Source organism: Notamacropus eugenii, chromosome 1 (genome assembly GCF_028372415.1).
Source record: "Notamacropus eugenii isolate mMacEug1 chromosome 1, mMacEug1.pri_v2, whole genome shotgun sequence".
Lineage (NCBI taxonomy): Eukaryota > Metazoa > Chordata > Mammalia > Diprotodontia > Macropodidae > Notamacropus > Notamacropus eugenii.
In genome coordinates this window covers 621245577-621266868 of record NC_092872.1, presented here as the reverse complement: position 1 = coordinate 621266868, position 21292 = coordinate 621245577, and the positions used below count along the sequence as shown (strand labels likewise).

Here is a 21292-nt window from a genome sequence, read left to right as displayed (position 1 = left end):
TTTATGTGAGGAACAGTAATTAAGTCAGCCTAGCTATAGAGTGGTGCCAGGAGGAGGGAAATAGCAGATAAGAAGATTCTAAAGATAAGGAGTGGCCAAATTGTGGAGATTTTAAAATGTCTGAGCAGAGGAGTTTTTATTTGATCCTAGAGGAAATGGGTAGTATAGCTAGGTGTTGCAGGAGTGCTGGACCTGGAGTCAAGAAGACCTAAGTTCAGATCTTGCTTTGTGAGTCAGATTTTGCCTCACTTTCCTCATCTATAAAATGGGGATAATATTACCAACCTTCAAGGGTTATTGTGAGGATAAAATCAGATATTTGTAATGCACCTTCCAAAAGTTAGAGTGCTACATAAATGCCAGTGATAATGATGATGATGACAACGAGATGATGAGTTACTGGAGTTTACTAAGTGGGTGGGGCAAGTCACATCCTTCACTTTTCTGTGTTTGAGATGCCTCATAAATTAGAGGTGTTGGATATGGATGATCTGTGAATCCACAGTATAACTGATGGGAATCAAGGTCTTGCAGAAGTGTGCTGTCATATATTTAGCAACACGTTCTCCTAAAACAAAAGAAAAAGTCCGGGGCATCTTTTAAACTTTAAACAATCTAGGTCGGCTTTGTTACCCATACCTGATTTTCCAGGTGTAAATGCTCATTGAAAATTTAATGACCTGTTCAGCTGGTTTGAGCTGGCTCCCTCGGAGACCCTGTAAGCCCAGACCTTAGAAACCCCCTCTCTCAGCAGCAAGTACCAGCCATTGCTGAAGGAGCCAGACGGTGCGCGTGCCAGCATGTGCCAGCATGTGCCAAGGAGTTGAACGTTTCACAGTCCAAGCCGCGCAGCCTCTCGAGCCCCATCACGCTGTTCTCCCCCGAGACCATCAGAGGCGTCCTCGGTTTCTTCCTGCCCCCGCCCCCGTTCACACACACACTCACACACAACGGTGCATTCCTTTGATCTGTCGGTCCCCTGCGCTATGTTTCCTCTCTGGTTACTGCTTCCTGGGCTGCTCCAGGACCTCCGTAAGTTTAGCCATCCAGCCGAGGCTTAGCTCCTGTCTGGGAGTGGGGCGGCAAGGGGGTGGCAGGACGGAGGGGAAGAGGTAGCGCATGTTTATTGTCTGTATGTATGGGGGGGAAGGGCTGGAGACAAATGAAGTATGGGTTCAGGGAAACACGCTGACGGCCTTTGCCCCCCTCCCCTATCCCCCTTCTTTGTGTGAGACTGGATGGAAATGGAAAAGTTATCTCCCAAGCAGATGCAGTGACACCTCCTCATATCCTGACTGGGAGCCTGGATCTTAATCCCCCTCCCCTGTAACTTCCCTTTCTGCCCTGAGTCAGCGTCGTGGTCTTAGGTGGGGAGGACTTCATAACCCGAATATGTGGAAAGCACAGCCACATCCTGGCCTTGTCAGTGCTAGGTATTGTTCTGGTTTTCATGTGGAAAACCTTCAGAGACTTGAAAGGGGACACTGATGACAGGGATTGGAGTAAGGCTAGTGGGTCAGGCAGCAGATATTTATTAAGCCCACTTTGTGACCAGGCTCTTGGGATATGGAGTTAAACACTGAATCCCTCCTGCTCTCTCCTTGAGGGAGGGAATAACTGTACTTATACAAGTATTACCGGAAAAATAGGAAACAAATACAAGGTAGTTCAAGAGTTTGTTGTTTCGTTGCGTATGACACTTCATGGTCCCATGGACCTTACCATCCCTGGGATTTTCTTGGCAAAGATGTTGGAGTGGTTTGCCATTTCCTTCTCCAGTATGGCAAGGCAAACAGAGGTAAAGCCACTTGGTCAGGGGTCACACAACTAGTAAGTGTGGGAGGACAGATATGAATTTAGGTCTTCCAGTTTGCAAGTCTATAGGTCTATTCTCTGAGTCACCTACATGCCTCCCAGTGAAAGAGTGAGGGTACTTAGGGAGCTGAGTCAAGATGGTAGAGTAGAAGCTGAGACTTACTATAGCTGTCCTCCCAAACCCAGCCAAATACCTGTAAAAAAAATGACTAAACAAATTCTGGAGCTGCATAACCCATAGAATGATGGACTGAAGCAAACCTCCAGCCGAAGACAGCTTGTCACTTCTATTGCTCTGGGGTGGGAACAGAGTGCAGTCCAGCATGGATGGTACCTGCATAGATGCAGTCCCAGGGTGGAGGTGTGGGGGTGGAGGGAGCAAATGAATGTCTGGCACCTGTGGCAATTTCCAGGCTTTATAACCTCAAAACACTGAGGAAAAATTGGAAGGTTGGTGGAAAAAACCTTTCAGACCTGCATGAGAGAGTAGAGTGGTCTAGCCCCAGGACAGAGGAGGGAGTGGAGGAGGCACTGGCAGCCACAGCAGGGGAAGAGGCTACAGTTGTTTCTGGAGTTCTAGGCCACAGATGGGAGGGAATGGAGCAGCTGACAGTACACCTTCCCCTCCCCCCACAACTGGCAGCAGAGAGCTACCTTGATAAAGACCTCAAAAGTGAAGTAAATGACTGGGGAAATGAGAAAAAAAAAAACAGAAAAAGAATCAGACTATAGAATCTTACTTTGGTTACTTTGGTGACAAGGAAGACCAAAATATACAAACAGAAGAAGACAACAAAGTCAAAGCTTCTACATCTAAAGCCTCCAAGAAAAATATGAATTGGTCCCAGTCCATGGAAGAGCTCAAAAAGGATTTTGAAAATCAAATAAGAGAAGTAAAGCAAAAATTTGGGAAGAGAAATGAGTGTGATACAAGAAACTCATGAAAAATGTTAACTGGTTGCTAAAGGCCACCTAAAAATGCTGAAGGAAATAACACCTTAAAAAATAGACTAATCCAAATGGCAAAAGAGATCTAAAAAGCCAGTGAGGAGAAGAATGCCTAAAAAGTAGAATTCACCAGAAAAGGAGGTCCAAAAGCTCCCTGAAGAAAATAATTCTTTAAAGATTAGAATGGAGCAGATGGATGCTAATGACTTTATAAAAAGTCAAGAAATTATAAAACAAAACCAAAGGAATGAAAAAATAGACAATGTGAAATATCTCATTGGAAAAACAATTGACCTGGAAAATAGATCCAGGAGAGACAATTTAAAAATTATGGGACTACCTGAAAACCATGACTAAAAAAAGAACCTAGACATCATCTTTCAAAAAATTATCAAGGAAAACTGCCCTGATATCCTAGAACCACAGGGTAAACCAGATATTGAAAGAATCCCATGGCACCTCCTGTGATTCAAAAAGGGAAACTCCTAGGAATATTGTAGCCAAATTCCAGCACTCACAGGTTAAGGAGAAAATATTGCAAGCAGCCAGAAAGAAACAATTCAAGTATTGCAGAAACACAATCAGGATAACACAAGATTTAGAAGCTTCTACCTTAAGGGATCTGAGGGCTTGGAATATGATATTCCAGAAGTCAAAGGAACTGGGATTAAAACCAAGAATCGCCTACCCAGCAAAACTGAGTATAATACTTCTAGGGAAGAGATAGTCTTTCAATGAAATAGAGGACTTTCAAGCATTCTTGATGAAAAGAGCGGAGCTGAATAGAAAATTTGACTTTCAAACATAAGAATCAAGAGAAGCAGGTAAAGGTAAGCAGGAAAGAGAAATCACACATTCTTACATGGAAATATAATATTTATAAATTGAGACTTTTATCAGTATTAGGGTAGTTGGAGGGATTATATACATATAAACAGAGGTCACAGGGTGAGTTGGATATTAAGGGATGACATCTAAAAAATAGAATTAAGGGGTGAGAGGAATATATTGGGAGAATGAGAAAGGGAAAAATAGAATGGGGTACATTATCTCTCACATAAAAGAAGCAAGAAAAAGCTTTTTCAATGGAGGGGAAGAGGGAGGAGGTGAGAGGGAAAGAGTGAACCTTACTCTCACTGTATTTGGCTTAAGAAGGAAATAACATGCATGCTCAATTTGGTATGAAAATCTACCTTACACTACAGGAAAGTAGGGAGGAAAGGAATAAGCAGGGGGTGGGAGGATGATGGAAGGGAGGACAAATGTGAGAAGGGGATAATTAGAAGTAAATACTTGTGAGGAGGGACAGCATCTAAAGAGAAAATAGAATAAATAGGGGACAGAATAGGATGGAGGGAAATATAGTTAGTCTTTCACATCATGACTGTTATGGAAGTGTTTTTCATGACTACATATGTGTAACCTATACTGAATTGCATGACTTCTCAGTGGGGTTGGGTGAGGAGGGAGGAAGGGAAAGAACTTGGAGCTCAGAGTTTTAAAAACAAATGTTAAACATTATTTTTGCATGCAACTGGGAAATAAGACATACAGGCAATGGGGTATAGAAATCTATCTTGCCCTACAAGAACATAGAGGAGAAGGGGATAAGAGAAAGGAGAGATATGATAAAAGGGAGGTCAGATTGGGGGAAAGGGTAATCGGAATGCATGATCTCTTGGGATGGGTAGAGGGGAGAGATGGGGAGAAAATTTGGAACTCAAAATCTTGTGGAAGTGAATGTTGAAAACTAAAAATAAATTTGAAAAAGAGTGAGGATACTAGCAATTGAGGCAATCAGGATTTTTTTTGGTGAAAATAATGTTATAACTGATGATAAATCATTCTTCCCATCTCTTGGAAGAGAAGATAGACCTGTAGGAGCAGAACATACATTTTCAGACATGACTATTCTGTTGAATTGTTTTGCTTAATTAAGCTAATAACAAGGGTGCACTTTTATTTTTAGGGGAAGTGTTGTAGGGAATGGAATAGAGGGGAGGGCAGTAACAGTGATGCAAAACAAAAGCAGGCATCAATGAAGCAAACATAAGGAAAAAAAGGAAAGTTCAGAAAAAGACATGAAAAAGCAGGGCAATGTGGGAACCTTATTGGGGGTTTTAAAAGGATAATATTAAATACATCAAGGCAGTTCCCTAAATAATCAAAAGGTATAAATAAACTCGTCCATAAACTGGAAGCAGATAGCAGAATGGATTACAAAACACAGTACAACAATATGTTGTTTACAAGAAACACACTTGAAACAGAGATATCCACAGTGTAAAGATAAAGGACTACAGGGGAATTTGTTACTTTAGCTGAAGAAAAGGCATGGGTAGCAATCATCATCTCAGACAAAGCAAAAACAAAAATATGTTTCGTTTTCAGTCATGTCTGACTCTGTGGTTTCTTTTGGAGGTTTTCTTAACAAAGATATTAGAATGGTTTGCTATTTTTTTCTGTGGCTCATTTTACAAATGAGGAAGCTGAGGCAAACAAAGTTAAGAGACTTACCCAGAGTCACACAGCTAGTAAGTGTTTGAGGCTGATTTGAACTCGTCTTCCTGACTCCAGGCATAGCACTCTATCCACTGTCCCACTTAGCTGCCCCAGAGCAAAAATTGACCTAATTAAAACTCATAAGAAGGGAAACTTGATCTTTCTAAACAGTACCTTAGACAATGAATTAATGTCAGTACAAAACACATATACACCAAATGGCATAGCATCCAATTTGTTTTTTGAAAAGTTAAAAATGAATTACAAGAAGGAATAGATAGTAAAATTATGCTGGTGGGGGACCTCAACTTTTCAACTTAGAGATAACTAGAGTCTTAGAAAGTATAGATATGGTAGACCTCTATAGAAAACTGAATGGGAATACAAAGGGGTATACCTTTTCTCAGCTGTATGTGGCACCTTCACAAAAATTGGCCCATGTATTATCTCACAACCAGACGCAGAAAAGTGAAAATATTAAATGCATTCTTTTAAAATCATAATGCAAGAATTACATTTAATAAATGGTCACAGAAACATGGATTAAAAGCTAATTAGAAATCAAATAATCCTAAAGAATGAGTGGATCACAGAACTAATCAGAAACAATAATTTCATTAAAGAGAATGACAACATGAGATAGCATTCCAAAATTTGTGGGATTCAGCCAAAGCAATACTTGGGGGAAGATTTATATCTTTAAATGTGTCCATCACATTTAACGCAACAAAAGAGAGAAAGAGCACATCAGTGAATTGAGTATTGCAACTAAAAAACTAGAAAAGGAATAAATTGAAAATCCCTAATTAAACACCAAAATGGAAATCCTGAAAAATTAAAGGAGAGATTAATAAAGTTGAAAGTAAAAAACTCATTGAACTAATAAAACTAGGAACTAGTTTCATGAAGAAAAAATGTAAAATAGAAAAACCATTGGTTGATATGATGAAAAAAAGAAAACCAAATTGCTAGTATATAAAAAGAAAAGGATAAGTGTATCATCAATTAATATGAAATTAAAGCAATTATTGGGAGTTATTTTGCTGGTTACTTGTCAATAAAACTGACAATGGAAGTGAAACAGATGAATATTTACAAAAATATAAACTACACAGATTAACAGAAGAAGAAATAGAATATTTAAACAACTTGGACTCAAAAATTTTAAACAAAGTTCCATCAAATACACTACACCAATTTATCCAAGAAATCATTCATTGTGATCAAATGGGATTTATACTAGAGTTGCGGGGATGCTCCCGCATTAGGAAAACAATCAACATAAGTAATCATATTTGAAATGAAAACAACCTAACACCACGATCATCTCAGTGAAAAAAAAAGGCTTTGGCAAAATATAACACTCTTTTATACTTAAAATCCTACAAAGTATAAGCATACAGGAAACCTTTTTTTTTTTTTTTAAAAAAATCATGAATATCATCTACAACTCAAAACAAGCATCGTATACTTTGGGGATGCCTTTTCCAGTAAACATAGGAATGAAGCAAGGATACCCATGCTCTCCATTATTATTTGATATAGTTCAAGAAATGCTAGAAATAGGGATAAAATAAGAGAAAGGAATTAAAGGAATAAAAACAGCTAAAGAGATGATTGTTTACTTGGAAAATACCAAGCAATCAGCATAAAGACTAATTGAGGCAGTTTATAGCTTCAGCGAAGTTGTAGGCTACAAAATACGTCCTCAAAACTCAACAGCATTTTTATATAATAACAAAAGAAGCAATAATATAAGAGGAAAATCTCATTAAAATTTTTTTTAGTTTTAAAAATTTTCACTTGAAATAATATACAAAAACATAGTATGCAAAATTTAGAGATAACATCATGAAAATATGTAATGAACTCAAATTTTATAGCTATGTTTTCTAACCAGAAATGCCATTTGTTTATTTCTTTTAAATAATATTTTATTTTTTTCAGTTACATGTATAGACAATTTTTAACATTCATTTTTAAAAACAAAATTTTGAATTCCTAATTTTCTCTCTTCCTCCACCACCTCGTCCTAAAGATAGTAAGCAATTGGATATGGATTATATATGGGCAGTCTTGTAAAACATTTCCATCTTGCTTGTACTGTGAAAGAAAAAACAGAACAAAAGGAAAAAGCTGAAAAAAATAAAGCGAAAATAGTATGCTTCAATCTGCATTCAAACTCCATCAGTTCTTTCTCTGGATATGAATAGTATTTTCTATCATGACTCTTTTGAAATTGTCTTAGATCATTGTATTGCTGAGAAGAGCTAAGTCAGTCATAGTTGATCATCGCATGAAGTTGCTATTATTGTTTACAGTGTTCCCCTGGTTCTGCTCACTTCACTTTGTATGAATTCATGTAAATCGTTCCAGGCAGAAACACCACTTGTAAAGTAGCATGAAAGGTCAGATTGTAGTTCAGAGCAAAAGCAGCTCTTTTGCCAATGCTTAAAATACCTCCAAAGCATGAAAAAGACTTGTTCAGATTCAATTGCAAAGCTTCCCTTAAAAAAATAAAGAAGAGCTGTAGTATTCAGTGCCCATGGTGAGGTCATGCCAACATAATAAAAATGACAATATTACCAAAATTAATTTATACTTTTAATGCTATTCCAATCAGTTTTCCAAGGGATATTTTACAGAGCTTGAGAAAATAATAATATCATTTGGAAAAGCAAAACATCTTGAAATATCAGAGGAAATGTGATGAAAAGAAGGAAGGACAAAGGGGAAATGGCATTTTCAGATTTTAGAAAAAGGCTGTCATCAAAACCATTTGGTACTGGTTAAATAATTAGAGAGCTGTATCAATGGAATACTCTAGGTAAGGGAAATTCAGAAACAGAACTTAATCCAGTGTTTGGCAAAGTGGAAAACATAATTTACTTAGGAAAAAACTCTATTTGATAAAAACTGCTAAAGCAGTCTGACAGAAATTAGACTGAAACCAATATCTTACATTACACTTCACAATAATTCTGAATGGATACATAATCTTAATATTAAAGATCTTACCATAAAAAAAGACTAGAAGAGAAACAGAAATAGATAGGTGATTCTTAGATGGGAATATAAAGGATTATATACTGAAATTGTGCATGGCAGTTGTGTACATGACACTTCTACAAAAATTGACCACATAATGGGATACAAAAGCAAATAAATGTAGAAAACCAAATATAATTAAGCACACCTTTTACTGGAAATAGTGCAATAGAACTTATATTAAATAGTGGACCATTGAAGAAAATAATTTGGATCAAAGATCAAATAATAGAAATATATATTTTCGTTCAGATAATTACACCCATCAGATAACATATGAGGATGCAACCAAAGCAGGCCTTTGAGGAAAATCTCTCAACACTTTAATCAACAGTGATCAAGGCATTCACATAAAAAAAAAAACCATAGAAATTCTGGTAAATGATGAAGAGATCATTAGCCTGAAAGCAAAACTGTATTGAATTAATGAAACTAGAAATTTATTTAGAAAATTCATCAAACATTAGCTAATTTTGTTTTTAAAGTAAAGAGAAAAAACATCAGGATTAAAAATGAAAAGAGAAAAAATGAAGAATAAATGTAGGATATTAGAAATTCTTTTGCCCAATTGTATGCTAATAAAACTGGCAAATGAAATGAAATGAATGCATTTTATGCAAATATGAAATGATGAGAAAAGGAAATAGAAATCACAAAAATAAATTCAGCAAGCCACTAATTAACTGCTACAGGAACAAAAACATCCAAGACCAGATTGATTTATAAGTGGATTGTATTAAACATTCAAAGAACAGCTTCATACTACTAAAGCTATTTGAAAAGAAGGGATCCTAATAAATTCCTTTGTAATGCAAAGATGATGAACAATAGAGGAAAACCAAATTAGTAGTATTAAAAGTGAAAAAAAGAATCCATAGAAAATAAAACATTAGAAAATATTCTGCCCAAGTATATGCAAATGAGACTGACAATTTAAATGAAATAGTTGAATAATTTTATATAAAATGCTAGATTTTAATAGCAATAGAAATAAAGATTTTAAATAATCCAGTTTCAGAAAAAGAAATCAAAACATTTATAAATCAGTTCTCTGTCCATCCAAACACTCTGGACCAGAGGGATTTACAAATTGATTTCTATCAAGTAGTCATCGAAAAAATTCCAATCTTTATGTAAAACATAGGACAAGAGATGTTTTTAAAATTCTTTCTATAAGACAAATATGGTCTTGATAAACCGGATTTAAAACAGATAAAATTAATCAACATTAGTGCATAAGTTTTAAATTAAATATTACCCAAGAGATTATAAGAATACATCACAAAGATTTCACACTATGAACAGGTTGGGATTTTATCAGGAATGTTAGTTGATTCACTATTAGGAAACCATCAAAATTACAGAGCAAATTAATGATAAGACCAATTAAAATCATGTTATTATGTCAATAGAGGCAGAAAATGCTTTTGACTAGATAAAACTCAATATTGTTATAAATGCTTTAAAACATAGGAATAAATATTTTGTACTAAGAGCCAGCTTTATATGTAATGAGGATGAACTAGAAGTCTTTCCAGTAAGATCAGAGTTAAACCAATAATGTCCATTATCACTATGACTGTTTAACATAGTATTAGGAATGTTCACTATAACAATGATGAGAAAAGAAATTAAAGAAATAAAACATAGAAGAAATAGAAACTGTATATGTTTTGTTGATGATATGATGGTTTACCTGGAGAACACTATAGAGAGTCCACTAAGCATTATTTGAAACAGCGACCAATAAAGTTGCAAAATACAAATTAAATCCACATTAACTATTGGCATTTCTATGTATTATGAACAGAATACAAGAAGAGACAGAGAAATTCCATTTAAGTTGACTGTGTAAGGCATAAAGTAATTGAGAGTCTACCAGTAGGTATACATGGGAACAATATAAATATAATTACAAAAATTTATGGTTATAAAGACCTAGATGCTGAGTGAAATGAGCAGAAACAAGAGAACATTATACACAGTAACAGCCACAGTATGCGAGGACTGTTTCTGATAGACTGAGGCCTTCACGGCAGTGCAAAAACCTAAAACATTCCCAAAGGACTCTTGAGGGAAAATGCCATCCACATCCAGAGAAAGAACTATGGAATTGGAATGCAGAGTGAAGGAAACTATTTTCTCTTGTGCATTGTTTTGGCTTGTTTTTTCTCATGGTTTCTTCCATTCATTTTAATTCATCTATGCAACATGACTAGTGCAAAAATGTGCTTAACAAAATTGTATGTGTAGAACCCATATAAGATTGCATACTGTCTTAGGGAGGGAGAAGAGAGAGAGGGAGAAAAAATTTAAGACTTATTGAAGTGATTGTTGAAAACTGAAAGCAAATAAAATTAATTAAATTAAAAAAATAAAGATAGAACTAAGTAATTAGACATGAATTGCTTATATGTTGGCAGAGCTTACATAATAAAATAATACTACGTAAGTTAATTTTCTTCATTCAGTTCTTTACTAATCAAAGTAGGCAGCTTGTTAGCACAATGGATAAAGTAACAGGTCAGGAGTCAGAAAGATTCATCTTCCTGAGTTCTAATCTGCACTGGTTATGTGACCTTGGGCAAGCCACTTGACCCTGTTTGTCTCAGTTTCCTCATCTGTAAAATGAGCTAAAGAGGGAAATGGCAAACCATTCCACTCTGTCAAGAAAACTTCAAATGGGGTCATAAAAAGTCGGACCTGACTGAAACAACTGAAGAGCAAAAAACAGTCAAAGTATTACTTTATAAGACCTAGAAAAAAATGATGAAATTAATCTGGAGGAATAGAAACTGAAAAATCTTAAGAAAAATAATTTTAAAAAGATATAAGGGTGATTAATAGCACCATTTTAAAACTATATTACAAAGCAGTAATTATCAAAACAATTTGATGCATTTTAAAAAATAGAACAATGATCAGTCGAACAGATTTTATGTAGAACATGAAGGGGTGTAGCCACTAGAGGTTGCCTGATTGCCCAAGGCTACACTGAAACGTGGAGCTTTTCATGGAGGGAGTCTGCCCATTTCCCTAAATGTGCTGAGACAAATGGGGGGAAATGCCTCAGCATAGCCAGGAGAAGTAGACTTCAACTCTGAGACCACCACATGCTTTAGCTTACCCCTAGGCAAAGAGGTAGATGCCAACCCTATAGGTGCCTAAGCAAACAGGCAGCCACCAATGACCAGATCACCATGTGCTTCAGTGTAACCCTAGGGAAATGCGGAACCATCTCACCAGTCTCAGTACACTCTAGGCTCAGCACCAGGTAAGTTGACAGACTTTTACAGCCTCTGGTAGTGCCAGCCATCCCCTCAGTGCAGCATCAGATATGAAGGGCCCCCATGGGCCTCAGGGCAACATCAATGTGTATCTTCAAGGCAATATTCACAGCACCAATGGTGACTATGAATGTGCTGCCATAGTTCTGAATTGCAACGTATAACAGACTGTCCATGTAGAAGGCAGAAGAAAACCAAATCCATCACAGCAACAAAGAAATGTATACACAATAACAATGCAGAGGGCAACACCATCCCCAAGCCTTCCTTCTTTTAGTCTTCCCACAAACTGGCTCCCTTAAACAAATCACAAACAAGCTCCCTTTAAGCAAAATCACAAGCTCTCCCATTCATGCTAGTTGCCTGCTCTCTCTTTCCCAGCTCTGACTAGTCTGACCAACTTCCTCTCAGCTCTGCTGCACCCTTCCTGTTCCTCCCACACAAACTCATGTGATTCAAGCTTCTATGTGACCCAGGCAGGTCGCATGAGCCTATTAATGAATGGGAAAGATCTTCTCATTTAAATTACCATTACATTCTTTAAATTATCATTACATTTGTCCCCACGATTTTTCATATTCATTATATAGGTCTGTGTTTAGTATCAACAGAACTTTAACAGGGATAACAGAAAATAAGCATATAAAACAATATCTCTGGGTGGGGGCTTGAGCACAAGCACCCCATTACTCCTCCCTTGAGTGAATAGGGCCCAAAATTTCTTGGTGTAAGGGGCAAAGGTCTCATCTTCCATAGCTACTTCCTGCTGAAATTGAATGCTGAACTGCTTCTATCCCAAGAGTTCCCATACAAAGGGTCAGTTCCTCAGCTGGGATTGGTTGATGACAGATGCAGAGGTGACACAGCATATCAGACAGGGTGACATTCAGGTTAAGTGATCAGGCTTTTACAAGTGGAGGGTATTAAATCTGCAGAAAACAAATCTCGCAAACAAGGTGAACAGACAAAAATGCCAGGAAGAAACAAGGAGATGGCCAGAAGCAGGGAAGATATAGGGTCAGCCATGCTTCTGGAGTCCATGAACTCATTATCATAGCCTCATTCACTGTTGTTTACTGTTTTCTAATTTGAAGTTTGGGGGTCATCATTTTGGCTAAAGCTACACTTTCTTTAATCTGAGTTAATTTCCTGTTCTCCCTGCAGATGTGACAAACTTGGACACAATGTTTGAGGAGGATCCATAGGAGCAGGTCTTACTTCTCTATTCCATCTAGTATCAGGACTCTTTTCTTGGTACATTTGGTATAGTTCATTGGTTGGAATATCATCTATGCTTCCAAAATCTACCTCTTCTCTCAATAGAGCAATAAACAATTCTTTTCTTGTCAATCTATTGTGACTTTGAATCCACTGGCTATTTACTCTTCTCTTTGTAGAGGAAGTTCATCTTTTCCCCAGTTCCCTAAGTCACTTAACTGTGAAATCTTGTCCAGCACCTCCAAAAGAGGGTGCTCTATTTCCCCAATTATTACAGTCAAAACTAGGTCCTTGTAAGCAGGAGGAGCTGTCTTCACTATTATATTCCTATGGGAAATGGCTAAGGGAGTAACATATTACTCATCTGTATTTCCAATCATTATGGCAATCTTCATTACCTCTTCCTTTAACTTTTTTATATAGTCCCTAAGCAAATACCATGGTCTATCTCCATGAGACCACATAGAATCAGTAGAATACTGCTTACTGCATTCTTCTAAAGACAAAGATAACAGATTAGTTGTATTGTTACTCCTTAAATATTGTAATCTCTAAAAGCTTGCTGTACAAAAGGATTCTGATACCTATAAATTTCAAGCAATCCCTGCCATCTATAGATACTCCTCCCACCCCTTCATCACTGATTCTGACCATCCAAGATATTAATGATTTTCCCATCTTTTAGGTGAACCAACTCAAAATATCTATAACCTCCTATTGAGTAAAATCCTCAGTTATCTCCCTAAACACTGTGTTGTCCCCATGATTCTCCTGTTTTCACCTTAGTATTATTGGGTATGCTTCTGCCAGAGAAGCTTCTCCCTCTAACATTATTTCATTTTCCAGCTGTAACTTTGTTACATTTTCCTCCCATGTGCTTTCCTGGGTCTGTACAAAGGTTGTATGCATACTTCTTTTGCTAGCTTTTTGCTTCTTCTGAGTTAAATGAACAACCTTTACTTCCACCTAAGACCCCTCCAACTTGCTCTTTTAAAGGAGAACCTAAACACTGAGAATTCCTATGCAGACTAGCTAATTCTTTTTCCATCTGAATTTTTTCCTTCAGCAACTCATCTCTGCTTTTATACATAATACGGTAACCTGTTAATAAAATCCAACCTCTCCTACACACCCCTGACCATTCTTTCCCTGGTTTTATTGGTATTCCTTGCAAATATCTTTCCAAATCTCTGGTTTCCCCCTTCTGTTACCTTGGTTCCCAGTTTTCACAAGGTACTGTACATTGTACAGTACAGTTTTGGCTGATTCCCTTGCTAGGGAGGAATGAGGTAAATCCTCCCATGCTAGGATATCCATTTCTTTTTCTAAAGGCTTTCTTCCTCCAGTTAGAAACTTTATACCCTACAATCCTGTTCATGATGCCAAATGTATCTCCAAGGCAATATTCATAGTATTCAGGGTGACTATGAATATGGTGGTGTAGTTCTGAATCTCAAAGTATGACAGACTCTCCATATACAAGGCAGAAGGAAAACATTTATTCAAACACAAAGGTCAAATCCACTATAGCAACAAAGAAATGCATGCACAATAACAATGCAGAAGGCAACGCCATCCCCAAGCCTTTCCTCTGTTAGTCTTCCCACAGACCAGCTCCCTTAAACAAATCACAAACAGATTCTCTTAAACAAAACCACAAGCTGTCCTACTCATGCTAGTTGCCTGCTCTCTCTTTCCCAGCTCTGACTAGTCTGACCAACTTCCTCTCAGCTCTGCTCCACCCTTCCTTATCTACCCCTTGTTTTTCCACCTGTTCAGCAAATTTCTCTCACCAAAGACTCATGTGACTCAGGCTTCCATGTGACTCAGTCAGGTCACGTGGGCCTATTAATTAATAGGAAAGCTCTTCCCATTTAAATTGCCATTATATTCTTCAAATTACCATTACATAATATAATGCCAGGTAAACAACCAGGGTCTGAAGCTCCTGGGCCAAGAGCCTGATACAGTGCCCCTTCCCCCTCAGAACAGAGATCAAATTTAAAAGAAAGGAAACAATACCTTAAAAATATAAATGGCCTAGTGGAATAGGAAGTGCAAAAGTTAACTGAGGAAAGCACCTCCTTAAAAGTTAGAATTGGGCAAGTGGAAGATAATGATTCTATGAGGCATCAAGAATCAAACAAATTCAAATGAATTAAAAATAGAAGAAAATGTAAAATACCTCCTTGGAAAAACAGATGATCTGGAAAATAGATCCAGGAGATGTCAGACTCATTGTGTTACCTGAAAGCTATATTCAAAAGGATACCCCAGCAGCATCTTTCAAGAAATTGTCAAGGAAAACTCCCCTGATATTCTCAAACCAGAGGGCAAAATAGGCATTGAAAGAATCCACTGATTACCTCAGTAAAGAGATCCCAAAATAAAAACTCCATGGAATATTATATTGAAATTATGGAACTAACAGATCAAGATAAAAGTAGGGAAAGTGGCCAGAAAGAAACAATTCAAATATCAAGGAACCACAATCAGCATTACACGGGACTTAGCAGCTGCAGTATTGAAAGACTGGTGGTCATGGAACATGATATTCTGGAAGGCAAAGGAGCTAGGACTATAACCAAGAATCAATTACCCAGTGAAATTAAGCATAGTACTTCAAGGGAAAAAATGGTTACTCAACGAAATAGAAGGATTTCAAACTCTCATAAGAAGACCAGAATTGAACAAAAAAAATTATCTCCAATATCAAGACCCAAGACAAGCCCAAGAAGGGAAAAGGGAAAAAGAAACATAAGAAATCCAATGGAGCTGAACGGTTTACATTTCTACATGGGAACTTATAATTCTTAAAATTTGTACCACTAATAACACAGCTAGAAGGAATTTACATAGACAGAGGGTTTGGGTATAAGGTGAATTTAGGTAATGGCATAAAAATAATTAAGAGATGAGAACAAGGAGTACACTTAATGCAGAAGGAAAGGAGAGGTAGAATGGAGTAAATTATTTTACATGAAGAGGGGCAACAAACCTATTACAGTGGAGCAAAAGATGGGAGGGTGGGCAATGGGCATCACTTGAACCTTACTCTCATTGGAATTTTCTGAAAGAGGGAATAATATACACAGTCAGTTGAATATAGAAATCTATCATACCTGACAGGTAAGTAGGAGAGGAGGAGATTAAATAAAGGAGAGGAGAACTGACAGAAGAGAGGGGAGACTGGGGGAGGTGGTAGACAAAAGCAAACCACTCTTGAGGAGGGAAAAAATGAAAGGACAGAGTGGACAAATAGGAGGAAGAATAGGATGGAGGGAAATATATGGTTCTCATAACTGTGAATGTGAATGGAAAGAACTCTCCAATGAAATGGAAGTGGATAGCAGAGTGGATCAAACACCAGATTCTTACAATATGTACACAGAAAGTAAAGATAAGGGACTGGCACAGAATCCATTATGCTGGAGTATCTGACCTCAGATAAAGCAAAAGAAAAACTTAATTATGAGAGATAAGTAATGAAACTACATCTTACTAAAAGGTACATAAACAGTGAAGTAATATCAATAATAAACATATATGCACCACTTGGTATAGCATTCAAATTCTTAAAGGAGAAGTAAGTTACATTTTCATGACTAAACAAAAGATAAAGAGCATTATAAAATGTAAAAGAGATATTTTTGATTATATTAAATTAAAAAGCTTTTGCACAAACAAAACCGATGTAACTAAGATTAGGAGAGCAGAAAACTGGGAAGTAATCTTTATAGCAAGTGTCTCTAATAAAGATCTTTTCTAAAATATATAGAGAAATGAGTCAAATTTATTAGAATGTAAGCCATTCCCCAACTGAGAAATGGTCAAAGGATACAACAGGCAGTGTTCAGATGAAGAAATCAAAGGTATCTATAGGCATATGAAGAAGTGCTCAGAATAATTTTTCATTAGAGAAATGCAAATTAAAACAACTCGGAGGTACCACTTTGCAACTATCAGATTGGCTAATATGACAAAGAAGGAAACTAACAAATGTTGGAGAGGATGGGATACTAATGCACTGTTGGTGGAGTTGTGAATTGATTCAATCATTCTGGAGGGCAGTTTGCAGCTATGTCCAAACTATGCACACTCTTTGACCCAGCAATACCACTACTCGGTGTGTATCCAAAAGAGATCATAAAAAAGGGGAAAGGGCCTATCTCGGCAAAAATATTTGTAACATTTCTATCCATGGTGTCAAAATATTGGAAATTGAGGGAATGCCCATCATTTGGGGAATATTTGAACAAGCTGTGGTATATGAATGTAATGGAATGCTATTGTGCAGTAAGAAATGATGAACAGGCAGATTTCAGAGAAAGCTGGAAAAATTTGTATGAATTGATGCAAAGTGAAATGAGAGAACCTGGAAAATGTATACAGTATCAGCAACATTTTGTGATGATCAACTATGAATAATGACTCAACTCTTCTCAACAACACAATGACCCAAGATAAGTACAAAGGACTCACAAAGGAAAGTGTTATCCACATCCAGATAAAGAGCTGATGGACTCAGAATGCAGATTAAGCATACTTTTTTCACTTTATTCTTTTTCATGTTTTTTTTTCTTTTCCTCTGTTTCTTTCACAATTGTGACTAATATGGAAAAATGTTGCATGTGATAATACATGTATAACATATCAAGTTGTCTGCCATTTTAGGAAGAAGTGGGGGGGAGGAAGAAAAATTTGGAACTTAAAATCTTGTAAAAGTGAAATGTCTTGACATTTAATTAGGCAAAAATACTATTTAAAAAAAGGACATGCACAAGTAAATGAACATAATATTGTTGTAGATTGTGACTAGAAGAACATTTAGTGACCAAATAAGGGATAGAAAGGATTACAGATGAAAAAAATGGACAATTTTAATTACACAAAAGTAAGAGGCTTTTTATAAAAATAAAACCAATACAACTAATATTAGAAAGTAAGCTTATGATGCAGGGCAGAGCAGAAGAACCTTTGAAATGGTGCTCTCTCTCCCCTGTTCTTCCCTCTTGTGCTCCCTCTTTTCCTAGGCTGGAAGTGTGGCAGCTACCCATAGGCTCGATCCTAATACTGATTGCGCACGGAAGCTTGGTTTTTCCTTCCTTAAACAGTCGATGGCCCTCTGCTTCTGGAGGCTCACCATATTTGTGCCAGACTTAGTGATATATTAGCCTTAGCCTCTCCAACTACACAGATGATAGATGTCTGCCACCACAGTCAGAGTTTCTCTGCTAAGGTTTTGATTTTTAATAAAATTTATGAGAAAAATCACTCCCTAGTTGTAAAATAGTAAAAAAAAAAATGAAATGGTAGTTTTCTAAGGAAGCAATTCAAGCTATCTATATATCAATTATATTGTTTCATATCAATAATAGTTAAAGATTAGAGAAATGCCAATTAAAGCAACTCTAACATTTCACATCATACCCATAAGATTGGCAAAGGTGACAAAAAGAAGTGCAAGCTTTGGAGAAGCTGTGGGTAAATAGGCCCACTAATATGGTGTTGCAGTTAGTTGGTACAGCCATTCTGGAAAGCACTTTGAAACTTTGCAGTAATCACTGAACTGTGCATACTTTTTGACCCAGTAATACTACTACTGTGACTATTCTCCAAAGAATTCAATGAAAAAAGAAAAAGCACCATGTTATTTAATAAATTTAATTTAATTTGTTTTTAGTTTACAATATATAGTTTCACAAGCTTTTGATTTTTAAATTTTCTCTTCCTCTTCCCCTTTCCTCAAGACATTGTGCAGTTTGCTATAGGCTCTACATATTCATTCATATTAAACATATTTTCACATTAGTCATGTTGTAAAGAAGAATTATGGAATGAATCATGAGAAAGAAGAAACAAAACAAAGCAAAAAAGAGAGAGAGTAAATAGTCTGCTTCCATCTGCATTCAGACTCCATAAATCTTTCTCTGGATGTGGATAGCATTTTCCATCATGAGCCTTTTGAAGTTGTCTTAGAACCTTGCATGCTGAGAAGAGCCAAGTCTATCAAAGTTAGTTATCACACCATGTGGATATAACTGTATACAGTATTCTGGTTCTACTCCCTTCACTCAGCATCAGTTCATATAAGTCTTTTCAGGTTTTTCTGAAGCCTACCTGCTCATCATTTCTTATAGCATAATAGTATTTCATTGCATTCATATACTACAACTTGTTCAGTCATTCTCCAATTGATGGACATCCCCCTTAATTTCCAGTTCTTTGCCACCACAAAAAGAACTGTTATAAATATTTTTTGCACACGTGTCCTTTTCCTATTCATGTGATCTCTTTGGAATACCAGAAATGGATATTTTGGGTCAAAGGATATGCACATTTTTATAGCCTTTTAGGCATAGTGGGGAACCATATTTTCAAAAATATTTATGTCATCTCTTTTTGTAGCTGCAAAGATGCAAAAACAGTTTGCTTATCAACTGGGGATTGGATCACTGAACAAATGACATATGATTGTCATAGAATATTACTGTGCTACCTGAAATGACAAAAGGGAGGGAATTTGTTTTACTTAACTATGCATGTTTAGAGTTTTGTTTAATTTTTCCAGTGGAATGGGAGGGAGGCAGGAGGGCATAAAAATATTTTTGTTAATCATAATCTCAAAAAAGACTGACATTCTTTTGATGATATTGAAAACTTGGGTATGTTTGTAGTCTTTAGACATAGAGTTACTAGATACTGAAGACTGGAAAGAGAAATGATGATATAGCAAATCTGTTGGAGAATATTTAGAAAGGATGAGATCAAGGGTACATATATAAGGGTTGGTCTTACCAAAGAGACCACAAACCTGCCTAATCAGTGACCAGAATAAGATGGTGATAGTGGGATTTAAAGTTAAAGGAATGTGAGATGAAGAGATTGAGAGAAGAAGGAGCTTGTATTATGATATATGATCTTGATTTTTTTGGTCAAGTATGAGTCAAAGTCCTCTACTCAGTTATACAGAATAAGGGACAGAGGGGTAGAGAGTACTGCGGGTGACTTGAAGAGAGAAGAGAATGTTTTGAACAGCTGCTATTGTTAGTGGTATAGGGAATTAATTAGGGAGGCATAAAGGGATTGCTTAGTTGCAGAATGGACCTCGGTGGGATTTGATAACAGAGATTTGTACAGAAACCTGTACAGTTTCATAACTTCCTCTAGCTCTGTTCTTTAGCATGTAAGTAGTAACACTGGAAGTATATAATATGATTAGTACAAGGTTAGAGTTTGTGAAGGGACAGCTAAGTGGAGCTAAAGTCAGGAGGACTCATCTTCATGAGTTCAAATCTACCCTCAAACACTTAACTAGCTATGTAACTGTGGGCAAGTCCCTTAACCCTATTTGACCCAGTTCCTCATTTGTAAAATGAGCTGGAGAAAGAAATGGCAAACCACTCCACTATTTTTGCTAAGAAAACTCCAAATGTTGTCATAAAGAATCAGACCCAATAGGAAATAACAACAGAATTTGTCAAGGAATGACCTTTGATAGGACAAGATAATGAGATCTGAGAGTAGAGAATAGCTTCAGGTTGAAAAAAATAATACTAAATAGTACCAAGACTGGAAAGAGAGACAGCCAAAGCAGGAGCGATTGTCTGAGAAGGTGCTGAAGGGCAGAGGGACTGGAATTCTCCATGGGGGCCTAGAATTGGTTCTTGGAGTTACATCATTGAGAAAGATTGAATGATAGTATGTTGATTAATAGAGAAATCTTAGCTCTGGCAGCTCTGACCGACTGGTAGGAGTAGGACAGAGGAACAGTGCTCAGGCCATATCTCGTGGTCTTTATGAGGTCTTTATCCTGAAGGAGCAGATCTCAAGGCCCAAAAGCAATAGCGCCGCCATTGGCAGCACTCCTGCCTTAGCACAGGGCAGCTGTGGCAGCATAGCCATGTTCACATCTGTGGCAATGCTCAGTCCTAGTATAATGGGGTGACATGGAATCTTGAATGGGGGGAGTCAGGACTAATAGAAGGCAGAAAAGGTTGATTATAGCATAAGGGGGCAGTCAAGCCTTGGCAGTAACAACATATTGCAGTGTTCATGCCCCCAAATGGGATGGGGTTGAAAGATGGGCCAGCTTGGCTGATCTCAGACCTATGACAAGGCTTGTCTTTGGCATAGGAATGGGAATCAGGCCCAGGTAGTGCTGGCCCCTAGTGTGTGGGAATAATCAAATCCTCACATTGTCATTGTATGGCACTGGGAGTGGGTCAGCACGTAATCTCATGGCAGGGGCAGAATCAGATGCTTGGTAAGACAGTGCTTCTGCCTTAGCACAGGGGAACAGTAGTAGCTTATCTGCACTAAGTCCCTGGCACAGGAGGGTAGCCAATTTCCAGCAGTGTTTGCCTTCACATAGATTCAGTGGTTGTGTCACAGGTACTCAGGCCCTGGGTAGCTTTTGTATAGGATTTGAGTGAGTAGAGACATAGACCCAGCAGAGTAGACACAGGCAGTAT

General features: G+C 37.2%; 1 protein-coding gene across 2 annotated transcripts in view; it reads left to right on the top strand.

The window, feature by feature from the left end:
* The first annotated feature begins 870 nt into the window (after positions 1-870).
* The window catches only part of LOC140520805 (disintegrin and metalloproteinase domain-containing protein 2-like), a 151294-nt gene continuing 130872 nt past the window's right edge, over positions 871-21292 (top strand). For both annotated transcript variants that reach the window (XM_072635114.1, XM_072635115.1), the window contains exon 1: positions 871-1032. In XM_072635114.1, the coding sequence (XP_072491215.1) occupies positions 987-1032 (46 nt within the window). In that variant the 5' untranslated portion in view covers positions 871-986. The remainder of the gene's footprint in view (positions 1033-21292) is intronic.